Raw genomic sequence first — 14900 nt, forward strand, 5'->3', positions numbered from 1 at the left:
AATTCAAAAAATAATGATGTGCAACATCAAGTAATAAGGGTTAATAGTATTGATATGTTATTATTGTCAACAATGTGTCATTTCTTTCATGGAATCTTGTCTAAATGGAACCGAGAAGTTAAGTGTGCTAGGGGTGGAGTAGTGTAAGGATGGGTGACTGACCGGGAAGTTTGACCATGAGTGAAATTTGACCTAATATTAAGTGTAGTTAGAGTTAAAATGGTGCATGTGAGAGATTAAAAAAAAATTTGAAAAAAAAAATTGAAAAAATTTGAATTTTTTTTTGAAAAAATTAGAGCCAGAATTACGAAACGGCGTTATCTCTATGCTGACGGCTTTGCCGTCGGCACAGGATGCTATGCCGATGGCCAGCTTGTGCCGACGGCAAATTTGCCTGTGCCGAGGCGTTATTGTGCCGACGGCAAGGTGCCGACGGCTGCCGCGAAGGCAAAGCAAGCTGTCGGCACCTTGACTGGTTTCCGTAGTGACTGTGATTTCGGTAGATTTATACGGAGTTGAGTATAAAAAAGAAAAGGGAGGAGTAGCCCTTGGTTTAAAGAAAGGGGAGGAGATGGATAGATAAGAGTTTCCGAGAGTTACTTTATTCAAATTCTCGACTTTCCAAGCGCAGGATTTACGGCACATTTTGTTTGGCTGCGGACGAGTGAACTGGTTTTCTAAAAAATTGGTTGATCCTGCCACTTAAACCAATTCGCTCGACCCTGACGACCCACCGAAGATCTTCCCGTTATTGGCGATGGCGCCACGCCATCAACCCCACGAAAATGCTCCGCTTCCATAGCTCCATCCCCACACATCTCCGTACTAGCATTTTAGAGTTGATTGAAGCCTAATGATAATAGGAGGCCTAAAACTGGATGTTCGGATGCTAGAATTACTTGAGTCTTGCAAGATGTGCACAGATTGGCTTACAAATGTTCCCTGAATGTCATGTGACTTCATTCATATTAAAAGCAAGAAAATATGGAATTTAACATTTAGGAGCTCAAGAACATGTGCAACTTTAGCATTTACACATTTTGTATGTTGTAGAACTCAAACGGATATAGTGCTCAAATAATTCTGCGACAGACTTTTCTAAACGGTGGCCATGATATGTGTTTATCTGTGTTTTCATGAATCCCACTTCATGCTTCCTAATCCGGGAATCCCGGGTTACCTTCCTATGTTTTCTTTATTTTTATATAGAAAAATATTCTCAGCTTACTCAAGATGTCATTGGTTTTTCTACTATTATCTTTCACTCCCTTGTTTTTTTTTTCGATAAAGGGAATATAAGAGCAATAAGAAGTAGATTTAAATCCACTACATATCACTCAATTCATGTGTACAGGGGTATTAATCAAGCATGTCTGCAAATCAAGTGAATCACCACTGTGACTGGACCATGTCCAAGATAGGAAATCCCACAGAGAGCATCTCAGTTGAGTAAATCAACTCAGTCAATACCTAGCATTAGCACTGTCAATATGGACATGGGTTCAGTAGCTGAACGAACTAGTAACCAACAATGAACACTAGGTTCCTGGATCAAGTGAACATCACTAGTGTGATGCTTTGTATTTTTTCTTGTAAGGTTTCGTGAATAATCTAATAAAAAAAGCTGTGTGCATCCTTTGGATGCAGAAGCTGGGGCGATATTTCCCCCATTTCGAAAAAAAATGCTACTGTGGTACTGTACATATAGTATGATGTCTTTCAACAAAGCATCACACTGGGTGAATCTAATCTCTTCAGATAGCATTTTCGTTTTTCAGACGCCATGCCCCTCGGTTATTGCAGGATGTCTTTGGCGCGGCACTGGACACAACAAGTACTGAGAAGAGAGCACTGCAATGCAATGGGTTATGAATGAGGTACAAATATTTACTGTCAGAGAGCTCTGTCAGTTCACTTCATCTTGGAGATACAAGTACTCACAATGTCACAAGTACTCTGTCAGGGATAAGACGATGGTGAAGAAGGAGAACTACTTCGTGCAGCCTGGGGAGAGGTACCGGAGCTGGGCACCGGGCCGGAAGAACAGGTTCTTCATGAGGTTTGCCGGCAGGGAGCGGGGCATCCCAATGATCGGAGGTTATGCCATTCCCAAAATTAGCAAGTTGTTGTTGGTTTTTCTTGTTTAGCTGCTGTTGGCTACTGAAGTTCTGTCTTCCTGTCTCACCACAAACTTAAACCCGCTAGTTTTTGGTCACCGGAGGACCTGAAACACGTATGACTTCTTAAATATAGCATCTTCTTATTAAATAGTCTTCCCTAATTAATTTAGGAAGTAGCAATGCAAGCCCGGACAGTGGCATGTTTCATGGTTCCTGAACCAACTGTCCACACTGGGTATTGTATAGTGCATATAGTGCCCTATCAAATTCTGTTGGAGTGGTTCCTGAAGAGTAGAATGATTTACTCCATGAAGTATCTCATTTTTGTTTTTGTACTCTAGCTGTAAGTCTTAACGACAATCTTGAACACACTTCACGAGATGCAATATGCAACTAGACTGACATTGTTGAGTGCCACAAAACGCTGCAAGTTCAGAAACTGACAGGGGGTAGAGTATCCTTGGAAGTTTCTGTCGATGGTCAAGGCATGGGAGGAGCACGAAAAGAGCAAAGTCGACAACATATTTACACAATCTACTTGTATGACTTGTGTAAATGTGAGATTTTAACTAATGCCCCTTAGCAGTCTGATCTTGCAATTATATGGTTAGCTTCAAGTGAAAGTCTATCCAAAATGCATGGATTGCTTATCAAGACTATTTTGTTGATCAGGTATGTGATGCTGGGCCACTTCTTCAAGTAACTCAGATGAGGAATACTGCTGCCTATCTTCAGTATAACAGGGAAATACTGAATACTGTTGTTTAATTCAATTGAATCCCTGTTCTAAAGACAAATCAAGCAATTCACCTGTTCTTCTCTGTAAGTTCTCGTGTTGTGGATTAATCCTGAGATACTGCAGAAATGAATAATGCACAAATCAAGCAATTCACCTGTTCTTCTCTGTAAGTTCTTGTGTTGTGGATTAATTCTAAGATACTGCAGAAATGAATAATGCACAGTTTTAGCTATGAGTAGTTTCCTTCCATAAGCATTCATATATAATAGGATCATCAGATTGTGGGAGGATCTCTAGTTCTCATTATACTGAAAGACTAGGCTCGGAAATTGTAAAGCCTGCTAGATTTCTTGTGCTAAGGATGATCTCCTGTACATATACACATACACATTGTTTTTGCTCATATACACAAACACATTGTTCTGGAGCTATTCTGCTCTTTACTGCACACTAGTTCATTCATCCCTATTGCTATTACATTGCAGAGTTAGAGGGCTACTACTACTACTGCACACAACCAAAGATCGATCCAGCCATGCAGACAACCAAAGATCCATCCAACAAGGCGTAGATGACGCCCGAGGAGAGCGTCATGAGCACTCCACCGTCTGCGTCTTCGTGGTCGTCTTGGTGGCGGCGGCCTTGCTGCTGTCGTCGTCCTCGCCGCCGGCCTCCTCGTCCTTGTCCTCGTGAGCGGCGGCCGCGGCGGCGAGGCGAGCTCGACTTCTCCAACGGGACGGCGCGACCTTGCTCGATTCCTTAGTTGGGGAGCGGAGCGGCGGCCGGTCGGGGAGCGCGACCTTGCTCGATTCCTTCGAGGCGAACCCCGCGGGATCCATCCGACGGCGAGCAGGGCAGGCGAGGCGACCGCGGGGTGACAGCGACCGGAGCGGCAGATGCCGGGAATGCCGGAATTTGCGGGACGAGCGACGGACTGCGGTCGCAAAGATGTCAGTTTGATTTCTCCAAATATGAATCGATTGGAATGAAGATGGGGTTTTTTGCAAATTCAAAAATGAACTACCGGGAGGAGGGGTGCCGACATTTTTTTTGTATAACAATTATTTAGTTGCTCACCACGTGTACCACATGGTGGTGCCGACATCTTTTATGTGACGGAGGAAGTACAAATGATATAAAGAAGACTCATGCAGGAAACTAGGAAAGTAGGAAAGCCAATGTGTAAAACAATGGGCTTCAGCTGAGAAAATATCTGGTACCCTATGTTGCTGTTTGCCATCTCCCTCGCTCCTTCTGTTTCGTTGTCTTTGTCAAAATTTGGATGTATCATAAATCTCAGATAATCTTCACAGGTCGGAGGGAGTACAAAATCCTTCGGAACCAAATCACATTTTTGAAACATCTGCTGATTCAGGTCAAGTCCATTTTCCTCCAGTGCAAAGTAGTTCTGTCCTTGTTCGATACCTGATCTGCCATCCAGTGGCATTGGATATTATCCTTGTTTTTTATTACTTCTGCCTATGGAAGGATCTGGATGCATTGCCTTTTGTCAGCGTTATTGCTTGATTGTTAAGACATCTTCATAGAAAACAAGTACGTCTAGTTAGATTGACAAGGTATTCTACAAGTGACAGAGAACAAGCTTGATTTTCTTCAATTAAAAGTTGGTAGAATATAATAAGCTGAACTCATATTTCATCTCAATGCCTAACACAGCCTTCGCAGCCTTCGTATCAAAAGTTGCTGCAAAGATTCAATTGTCGCGAAATCCTTGTAAATTCATGCTTCTGGAGCTTCATTTGTTCAGTCAAAAAGTGTTTAAAGCTAAATAGCTGACTAATCTTCCAACAAGGCATCACATGAGATAAGTTCAACTGTTATTCAGTGTGCAAAATTTTCTCATTGTCCCAACGTTCTCAACAGATTAGTGATCATATGGAAATTACTATAAACCCCTCTGTAACAGAAATGTGGAATGTCAAAACACTAACACCAAGATATCACAGCTTCAATTCCTACAAGGATGGTATCGTACATAAACGGAGCTGCCGCTTTCACGCTTTCCAGATTATCATCTACTTCGCTTAGTCGAACAGACATGGCCACGCCCTGTTATAGTTCATCGTCGATCGGGGTAGTTGCTCTGGAGATGGCAGTAACAAGACGTTAGCAAGCTCAGGTTAGTTCAAAGTGGAAAAAGAATGAAGAATGTGTGCTTGACAGCATTCTAACGTGCACAGGAAATCAGCTGATTCATATATGTGCTGATATACGTGAGATATACCTTGTGGACTGACAGTGTTTGCTAATATCTCCGCACAGGGCCTTGCTCACGTTCCCTGCTTCTGCTGAGCTCGTTTTTATCCACTCAGCAAGCTGCAATAGAAAGATTAATCCAAGACCTTGTGACAACAAATTTACAGATCTTCATAGTTCAAAAGGATAAAAGACAGCTGACAAATAACCAAATAATTCAGATACTATTTGCCAAAACCAAAATATAAAATTCTTTCTGGAGGATAATGCCTTCGAAGAGAAGAAAAGTACCTCGTCCTCAGTTTCCTCCAGTAACCTGCGCCATGAGTGAACTTTGTCAGGCACCCAGTCATCCACGATGATACTCAATATTAACGGAATTCTTTAAAGGCCATGAAAGGTAGAGGGTCATCTTTAGAGAACAAAAACCCTGCAACGTGAAGGCAGGCAGGGAACGCTCTGAGCACCTGTGCCACGAATGGGTCACTGGCGTCTGGGCTTATCTATGTCGATGGTTGGTGGACTTTACTCAGTTTGGAGTTAACCCAAACCCTGTCTTTTCCCATGAAAATGTTAAATCTCCTTGACGTCCAAATCTGGGAGCATCTCTACTTGCCGCTAGCATGCATATTCGGATGCACCATCAAAAGATCAATTTTCTGCATGCCTTTGAGGTTGAACTCCAGAGGCTTTGCAGCTCAACACCTCCCTCATTTTTAGTCCAAGTAATCCTCCCAAAGGCCCTCCACGGTGATCTTGCAATTGTATGATGGCCCGTGCTGTTGCTAGGGCTGACACGCAGGACGAGATGCTGAATGGGTGCCGGTGACCATGAGGAACACATGGCTGCCTATGAAATTTTCGTTGTTACTCAGGAGCAACAGCGCGTGAATGACGCAGCGATGACCATCACCACAGCGGGTTCCTTAACTTTAATGTCGACGACTTCCAAGATAATCACCAGGAGCCGCCCATGAGCGTAAAACAAGCTCCACCAGGCTGCCCTCAATGTTGTAGTCCCGGCATGTACCACCTTCTTCGGGGCCAGCCTTCTCTTCATTTGCTGGTGTGTCGAGAGATGAAGCGAGAGCATAGAGAGCGAGATGATGTGGAGTACTGAGTGAGTGAAGAACTTGACAATGTTAAATGGTGGAAACACTCAGTGTAGAACATCGCTTGGGTGACAAGTAGAGCAAAACAAGGGAGTCGCTGATCAGGGCGCTCACTCATCTTCTCCTTTACCTGCTTTATGCATCGCCTGCTCCCGAGCAACGTTTTACACGTAGTGTTTTCACTATTAATACTGTCGTGGCCTTGAGTCGCTCAACACACCACACCATCTCACCCTCCTCTCCCCGCTCTCGCTCCATCTATCGACACTAACAACTGAAGACAAGGGCAATAGCAAAGAAGGCGACGCATGCCGTGGTCTGCCGTGACTTGAAACATCAAGGTTAGCCCAGTGGAACTCACGCTAGACTTTATGGGCCGCGCCACTTGAAAGCCGTCGACATTAAAGTTCATGAGCCTGAGGTGGTGACAGTCGAGCTGTCGTCTTCATCACCGCCATATCATAAATCTACCAGTAGTAACCAAGCTACCCCAATATTTAGCTCTAGTAAACCTGTATTTCTAAAGCAATCGAAATCTTTGTGAAGCTGAGGTCCTTTCTACCATGGAAACTCGACCTTATAGAAATACAAAAAAAATTTGTTCACGAGTTTCAGAGTTGTTGTTTTGAAGGACCATTAAAAACTTCTACTAATAAAAGGTTGGCTATGCCGTATAGGCCCACAAAATTTGTTAACAGGGGCAGAGATAAATTACTTTTGTTGTTCAAGTAACTAGAAAGTCTAGGCAGCTGATGTGGTATTTACAAAGTTTTGTCAACATGTATATTAAAGAGAAAAAAAAAACCAGTTTGATAAATAGGTACTACAATTCGTACTGTACCTTCCACAGTAACTGGATAGATTTTTGGAGTGTGCTCGTGCTGCAGCTTTCTTATCTACATACAAAAAATGACATAATCAGTAAATAGTTGGTTATTACAAATCAGAAGGATATCATGATGACAGAAATACAAATATAGGGAGAACTTATTCTTTGCATGCTATTCAGCATAAGTCAAAACAAGTTCTTTCCTTGTAACAGGGATTAACTCTTAATTTATTTTACACTCAAAATGAAGACTATCTCCTCTCCCTGACATCATTGAATCTAAGATGCTTGTAAATCATGGGAGCATATCAGAAATGTTCAAAAGCATTGGAGATTAGTGACTGTAAGAGTCAGATGCGTATAGTTCTAATCTAGTGCTTGTTGCATTTCCTTAGATGACAAATGTAAGGAACAACAGAGGAGGAAGAACGCATTATCATACCACAGCTAACTATTGACTGACCAAAGCACTCAAGTGTTTATGTTAGGTCACAGCTAGCCGAAGGAGTAACAGGAGCCAGAAATGTTCCGAACATACCAGTTTGATAACTGTTCCAGTTTGTAACTTTCACCCATTCTTTTTCGCCTGAGTCCAACTGCACACAGTGCAATTTATTAGATGACTAAAATGCTTAGGCAGGTGCTGAAACTATACAGAATAGATGGACAGTTCAATACTAGAGGGGTAACTTGATACATGTATGCACTATCTATACAGGCAGGTGCACTTTAAGATATTGAAAAAATATTTAGCCACAATAAAGATGCTAGTGTGCAGTAACAGAATACCAAAAGAGCCGTATAGCTTCATTTTTTACCTTCTGCAGCGTATAATCTTGCATCTTATCGCATAGATCATCGAGAAGCTCTACAATCCGAAGCTCACTGACTCTGCACAGCGAATATGGAATCAGTGACAAATCAACCCAAAGATAAAAGGCGAAACTACGTCCATAATTTATTATGTAGGTACCTGAAGCAAATGCTATGCCAAATAGGACGGAGAACATAATTTTAAAATTAACAGTGATTACGCCTATATTTGCCCACAATAAATGTGTGTTTTAAGTTGGTCAATTGTTTGACAGGACTCCAAGAGCACTCAACCACATCACACAGTAAATTTAAATTTTCTTAGCGCAGGTTAATCACTGAACACGTGGCACTGCTGGATAATGTACCTGTAATCAATGACCTTTCCTTCACGCTGACCTCTCGAATTTAAGCGGTTCCGCAAGTCCAAGTGGTTTCTTGGCTTCTCCTGCATTGGAGAATTCGGGAACAGTTAACAATCGACAAATGGCCCCGGTAACAAGAAACCAGAACATAGTAGAACCGTAGAAGAGATCTGAAAGGGATAAAGCTTACTTACACTTGACATTCCAATCTCTAGCTCCGCCTGCAAGAACACAAGATCAAACGATCCATCAGAAACCTCTGCTTCTACTATGTGCCTTCCAAACCAAACCGCAGTTTCAAAAATTCTACTACGGCTGCAGTAAATTCCTGAAGATCCAGGATCATTCTGCCTCCGTACCATGGATTCGCGAGGATTGGCAGAGACTAGAGATGGAACTGAGAGAGCGAGAAGCAAAGTAGAAGAGAGGAGCTCACAGCGACGGCCTTGCAGGCGGCGCACTTGTCGCCGATGGCGGAGGCAGAGGTGGCGGGGGCCGCCGCTAGGAAGACGGCGAGGAGGATCAGGAGCGTGCCGGATCTGCGACGGGACGCTCCTCTCGGCTCCATCTCTCCCTCCGGCGATCTCGATCTCCAGTCGCCGCTTCTTCTTCTCGTGTGAGTTTGGTCCTTTTGCAGATACGACCTCCCGGTCCCGCAGACATTTAAATACGTCCTTACGGCTCCCTGTCACGGTCTCACGGAAGCTTCTGGACTTCCTTCTGCCTTGACCAGTTTGGCAGTATAGTACTTCCTCCATCCCATTAGGTTGTCTGAAATTTTTCTAAATTTGAATGTACCTAGACACTAAATTGCATCTAAATACATCCAAACTTTGACAAATTTTGGACAACCAATCCAGAGCCCACATGTTTTTTTTTTTTTGACTGTAACTACGGCGGGCGTGAGCCAGCCTGAACATATATTCAGCCAAGTTGCCTATGAAGCTTTCCGGCCTCTACAAGATGGGTTTAAATGAGCCAGAGTACACAGAGGTTACGAGGGAGAAGAAGAAAAGGAAAAACGCGCACACCAACAAGAGACAAGACTAAGGAGAGAAAAACAAAGTGGCCACCCCTCAATCTAGGGGACGGTTGGCCGATGAGAAATCTCATCGCGACCTAGGCACAACAATCACGAGGAAGAGCCCCAAGGACACGAAGGAAGGACAACCCAGCTCGAGGACTCGCCGGAGTAGTCGAACGGCCTTGGTCCGCCGAGACCCAGCACCGACACTGCACCATCGACGTAATCGAAGGGCGCCGCGCATCCGAGACCACACAACGCACCGACACCACCCGTGTCGAGGGTGTGGCCGAAAGGTTGCGCGCGGCCGAGACGACGCCACGACGCCTCGTGTGCCACCGGCTGGAGTCGAAGGGCATCAAAAGGCAGAGACACCCTTAGATTACACTCGCATGGAGCACCCGCCGCGCGCCGAAAAACCCCTCCAAGGACCCGACACCAGAGCCCAACAACCGGCAAGAAGACGCCACCACCACCACTGCCACGGCTCACCGCGCATCGGAGAGGAGACCGCACCCATGGCCGCCATCCGCATCACCATGGGGCACACCGAGCGGACGGAAGCGGCGTCCTCCGCCACGCGATGGCAAGACGGAGGGCTCCACACCGAGCCACGACGGCCCCCGGGTGGGAAGCGCGTCACCACCATGGCCGCCACCGCGAAACCACGGCGCCCGCCAGCCCCAACGGCAACCCGCCGCAGTGCGATAGCAAGGTAAGGAGGAGGCGACTCTCGCAGCCCACTCCACCGACCACCGTGAAATGGAGAGCTCGACGACCCGATCCAGCACCACCACACCACGTGGAGGCAAACATCATCGGAGACGGCGGCTCCGCCAGCACCATGCTGGCAGGAGCACTGCACGAAGGCAGCAGCACCTCCAGACCCGCCCGACACAGCCACGCCGGCCGCCACTGCCAACACCAACCGCAGGCCGCCGCCCGAGAGCCCCCACCACCCTCTACGGAGGAGGCCGCCGGAGGAGCCACCACACGCAGCAGCCGCGCCGCCTCGTGCCGCCGCCATCCGGCCAGCCCCCGAGCCGCAACCGCCGGAAAGGGCGCCGAAGCCGGGCCGCCCGCATCCCGCGCGTAGGAGGGCGCCCCGCCGCCACCGCGCCGCTAGGGCTTTCCCCGACGACGGCCACAGGTGGCGGCGAGGGCAGGGGAGACGGGGGAGCTTGCGGCCGGCCGGATCTGGGGCGCTCCGGTGCGGCCCGGCTCAGCCGCACGGGAGCGGAATAGGATTATTTGTTGTCTCTTCCAGAGCCCACATGTCATGATACATACAGTGGTAAATCCAAGTGACAGAGTGTGAATTCCCACTCTCTGAATTCTCATCAGACCTTACTAATGCCAATCCAGGGCCCACATGTCATGACACATACGAATAAAATTTCTGTAAGAACAAACTTGTAAGTTTTACAAAATCTGAACTCTCATCAGACCTTATAAGTTGTAAATGTACTCGTGGTAACATGAAAAGAAGCCATAGGATTCATTGCAAAAGTAGTCACATGACTTGTACTCATCACATAATCACAAGAAAAGCAGAGGAAGATTCCTCTCTCACTCTTAGAACTCAAAGCAGATAGTACAAATTCAGCACAGGCAGTGTCTCCACGGTATGGCTATATCATTGCTGTGTGGGCTTCTTTCTTCAATTTCAGCTCAGGATTCATGGACACTCTATTTTCAGGGACATTATGAACAGTGTTCGGCCTATATATATCCACTCGCCGTTCAGATCAGCAAGTCTCAAGTTCGCCATGCAGTAGACTCCTCCTGATCGCCATTCTCCTCCCACCAAGTAGCATTCTGCATCACAGGATCTCTCTTAGTTGGTAAAAGTGATGCAGATGTGCACAGTAGCTTTTCTTTTTCCACACATTGAAATGCATTTATTCGTATCAACTGAGTGAGATGAGATTGCACACCTTATATCCCTGTCTGAGGAATTGAAGCGAGCTTCCTTCCTCTTCTTGCAAACCCAGAACTCTCAATAGCTCGTCCTTGGCCTAAGGAAATATATGGCATTGTCACATCATATTCCACAATTCGGACAAAATAATAACTAAAGTTCATGCAAATGATATACTGCAATGACCTGCCCCAAAGTGAACCGAGATGCACTCTCTGCAACACATGCATAAGAACCATCAGCCTGCTTAAGCATGACTTGCCAGGGCCCTGAGCAGACAAAAACGTACTATATCAGTAGCTGATGGTGATGCTACATGGAGCTGATGTCACCCCTGTTGTATGTTACAACAAGATGAACTGAAGGATACAAATACATATGACAAAATACCACTTTTTGAAAGTGAAGAAAACCATAGAAAATGTAATTTACTATTGCTAATGGCCAGACATCAAACCATGTACAACCTGGGTATTGACGGAAGACGGCGCCGCTGTAGTTCACTATGTATGGAGTGACTGCAATTGTCTATATAGTGAAGTGGAAAATGGAAGTTACAGACAGAAACACAAATGAAGGGTTATGCACTTAAATAACAAATTAATGAATACCTTGGAGTAGTCACGCTGTCTGATGTAAAATACTGGGGTAAACTGAGAAAGGAATCGGTAGTGCAATTCTTTCGGGGGGAACCCCAGAAGCCCCAAATCAGATCTGGAGGTTAAAGTTTGTACGTTACGGCTGCAGGCACTCAAAAAGCTTATAATGAATAGGGTGTGAAATGGAATATAGAAGGCATTACCGCAAGGTGTCTAGTTCAAGATTAAAGAGAACAACAGGTGCAGAGCCAGCAAAATTTTCCTGGACAAGAAGGAATGCACAAAGGATGAATCAATTAAACATGAAACTGAAAAGCCTTTCATTTAAGAAAATAATAAAACATGCAACCAAATGCCAGAAACTTTAAGGTTGAAGATTAGCATGTACTATCTTTGTTCCAGTGTAAGAATACTGTAGAATCAATGAAATTTATGGATTCATATGCCTACATGCCTCTCACTCTTGGCCAGGCATTTCATAGAGAAATAAGAGATGTGATGCCTAAGGCATTTCCCACTCTTTCTTCAATCTTACTCATCCGGATATTGCATCAAGCTCAAATTGTGATAATTTTCTAATGGTAGAGTAACAAAAAGCATAGCAAGGAAATGCCGGAACTTTTATACACAAAGATTGAAGACAAACATATATTTTTGTTCCAGTCTAATAGTAGTATAGAATTATTGTAATTTATGGATACATATTCCCTTGCAGTTCCTTATATGCTTCTCACTATTAGCCAGACATTTCATAGAGAAAATAGTGACCATATTCCACCTATATTTACTGAATCCTACTCTTGCGTCAAGCTCAAAGTTTGATCATTTTCTAATGGCAGAGTAATAAAAAGCATAGCAAGGAAAATCATGAATAACTAAAGTTTAGCACTGCAATACAAACTAGCCAATAGCCATCACCAAAAAAGTATACACATAAGTATTAGTGATACACAAAAACATTGTTCTAGACATACCACATACTTCTCTATAGATGAAAGGTCCTGTGTGCTACTGTTGATGAAGATATACAGTGATGTCTGTTCGTCAGATTTCCATTGATCTGTATGCACATTAGCCCACCAGTTATGAGCAAAATTTTCAGGGTGTTTATGCAAGGATTTTTTGACAGTGATAGGGCTCAAACTTACTGATGGTTGTTATTATATGGTTTACAGGATTTTCGCTCAGATTAATAATCGTATCGTAATGAGTAATTAGTTAAACGTAGTTAATCTTGCTATGCTTGATTCATACACATATCCCTAATGCTCATGTTCAGTCATCCTTTTATTTCCAGCTTTGAAATGTGATGATTAATATGCATGAAAGTACTTTTCCGGTTACATAAAAGAATCTCGGTGTATCAATGTTATTTGGCGCATTACATGTACTCTGAACTGGTAGCTCTTGGCACAAAGTGGCTTTAATGCAGAGGAGTGGCATGAAAATGTAATTATTGCTTCATATTCAGTAATATAATCAGTATTTCACGTGTAACAGTACTAGACTTTGAGATTTTTACCTTCATTGTCGTCAGCAAAGTCGAAATCAAGGGTATTTCTTATCGACCTGAAGAAGGTGTCGACAGGACCGGTGGGCACATCATCCAGGGAACTGATGGATATACCCTCGATCTAACAGAAGTGTTAAAAAACTGTACCATTACCTATTACCGATGAAGCCAGTAGGCAAACACAATGTTTTTTTTTGAGGCGTAACTTACTGAATCTATAGCAGTTTTGAATATCTGCGAGGCCCTTCGCTTCTCCGGCTGATCAGGAAACACCTGGAATGGACTAGAAGAGAACGAATGAGCATGGTTTGTACGCGCTCCCTGGACAAGTGTGGAAGAGAGAGGTGGGGTGTTGAGCTTGAACTTAGTACTTACTATGCAGGACCGGGTCCCCCTGAGCTGTTTGAGGTTCCTCACGACCGCGAGAGCGAGCTGGACGTTGGCGTCGATGAACTCGTCCGAAGAGCCCTGGAGAAGGAGGAGAAGCGGCATGATCAGAAAGGGGGGAGACGTCATGCCATGACATGTATGGCGACATGAGTGATGAGTCTAACTGACATCAACCATGCATGATATAAGGTTGCTTGTTTGCCCTCAGAAATTAGAGGCGGGTGCTATCACACTACGAAATTTAACAATGTGCATAGGTCAGTAGTGACTTTGCATCCATTAGACCATGAATGACACCATGTTTCCCCAACAGTAAGCCTGAAACAGGGTTTGACTGAAACAACTGTATGAATTTCAGTATCCAGTGATGATAACATGCATGTTCCATGAAAACACTGCTATGGAATTACAGTTTATGTGCATCCAGCATGTCGCAGCAGACCCGAATTGTATCCAGTAATGACAACATGTACGTTGTAGCAGGAATGGCTGGACATCGAGCCAACAAGGGCGTGCTGTGGGGTACCTTGTAAGAGGAGATGCTGCTGGGCAGAGGCCTTGCCACCGAGTACCATGGAACACCAAGTGGAATGTGAGAACAGTTGCGGTCATCAGATTAGAACGAGAGGAAGAGGGTAAATTAAGGAGGTGCGTGGAGTGGGTGCGTACGGGAACTCGATCTCGAGGCGCGTCCTGCCGTCGTCGATGGCGGCGGCGAGGGAGCGGGCGGCGTCGGAGACGAGCACCTCGTAGGAGCGCGGCTTGTAGACGGCCACCCCGGCCTTGAGCTCCACCGGCTCCTCCACCTCCTTGGCCGCCTCCGCGCGCACCGACAGGGCCCGGCGGCGCCTCGAGGGTGCGGCGAGGCGGGTGGCTGGAGAAGGGAGCGCGCGCGGGGCCGCGGGGGAGCGCGAGAGGCGGATGGCGGTGGAGAGGGGCGCCATGGCGGCGTGCGGATGAGAGGCGGTGCTCTGGTGGTGGCGGGGAAGAAGAAGCGAGTCCACACACTCCCCCACTGATCCACGCGGGGGCTAAACGTAGCCCATTACTTTGAACAATTAAAATTTGAACTGTAGTATTTTATTTTTTTAATTTTTTTCGAAAAATATCGTAAATCTAGTCATGATGTATACTACAAAGGTGAAATCTCAGTACGAACTACTTTATATTTTAAACTACGTAAAAATAATAAAATTTGACAAATTATGTAGTGTAAAAATGTGCAATATTTTCAAGGAGGTTAACCACTAAGAGTAAC

The 14900-nt window shown here is 45.1% G+C and overlaps 2 protein-coding genes across 3 annotated transcripts; both read right to left on the reverse strand.

Moving 5' to 3' along the window:
* Positions 1-4675: 4675 nt before the first annotated feature.
* LOC124686121 (protein canopy-1-like) lies at positions 4676-8806 on the reverse strand. Of its 2 annotated transcripts, XM_047220119.1 has the most exons (9): positions 8632-8806; positions 8390-8416; positions 8199-8278; positions 7836-7908; positions 7556-7613; positions 7030-7084; positions 5368-5392; positions 5105-5196; positions 4676-4963 (listed from the first exon to the last, which is right to left on the reverse strand). In XM_047220119.1, the coding sequence occupies exons 1-9, from the start codon at positions 8761-8763 to the stop codon at positions 4933-4935; spliced, it is 573 nt and encodes a 190-aa protein (XP_047076075.1). In that variant the 5' UTR covers positions 8764-8806; the 3' UTR covers positions 4676-4932. The 2 variants fall into 2 exon arrangements, with proteins under 2 accessions (XP_047076075.1, XP_047076074.1); XM_047220118.1 differs by lacking the exon at positions 8632-8806 and having other exon boundaries at positions 8390-8581.
* Positions 8807-10597: 1791 nt separating this feature from the next.
* Positions 10598-14586, reverse strand: LOC124691463 (protein LPA3-like). The gene is made up of 12 exons (XM_047224739.1): positions 14312-14586; positions 14169-14199; positions 13628-13720; positions 13463-13525; positions 13262-13373; positions 12714-12799; positions 11943-12001; positions 11752-11854; positions 11608-11668; positions 11327-11409; positions 11157-11237; positions 10598-11037 (listed from the first exon to the last, which is right to left on the reverse strand). The coding sequence occupies exons 1-12, from the start codon at positions 14584-14586 to the stop codon at positions 10978-10980; spliced, it is 1107 nt and encodes a 368-aa protein (XP_047080695.1). The 3' UTR covers positions 10598-10977.
* Between the last annotated feature and the right edge of the window lie 314 nt (positions 14587-14900).

This window comes from Lolium rigidum, chromosome 2 (genome assembly GCF_022539505.1).
Source record: "Lolium rigidum isolate FL_2022 chromosome 2, APGP_CSIRO_Lrig_0.1, whole genome shotgun sequence".
Taxonomy (NCBI): domain Eukaryota; kingdom Viridiplantae; phylum Streptophyta; class Magnoliopsida; order Poales; family Poaceae; genus Lolium; species Lolium rigidum.

Excerpts from the sequence above, each read along its gene's own strand:
- LOC124686121 (XM_047220118.1), bottom strand. The coding sequence starts at position 8,557 with ATGGTACGGAGGCAGAATGATCCTGGATCTTCAGGAATTTACTGCAGC. Across the intron at positions 5,393-7,029 it reads CTATCCAGTTACTGTGGAAG|GTTACTGGAGGAAACTGAGG; the intron begins GTACAGTACGAA and ends CTCATGGCGCAG. Across the intron at positions 5,197-5,367 it reads TGGAGGAAACTGAGGACGAG|CTTGCTGAGTGGATAAAAAC; the intron begins GTACTTTTCTTC and ends TTTCTATTGCAG.
- LOC124691463 (XM_047224739.1), bottom strand. The coding sequence starts at position 14,586 with ATGGCGCCCCTCTCCACCGCCATCCGCCTCTCGCGCTCCCCCGCGGCC. Across the intron at positions 13,721-14,168 it reads GCAGCATCTCCTCTTACAAG|GGCTCTTCGGACGAGTTCAT; the intron begins GTACCCCACAGC and ends CTCCTTCTCCAG. Across the intron at positions 13,374-13,462 it reads TCAAAACTGCTATAGATTCA|ATCGAGGGTATATCCATCAG; the intron begins GTAAGTTACGCC and ends CACTTCTGTTAG.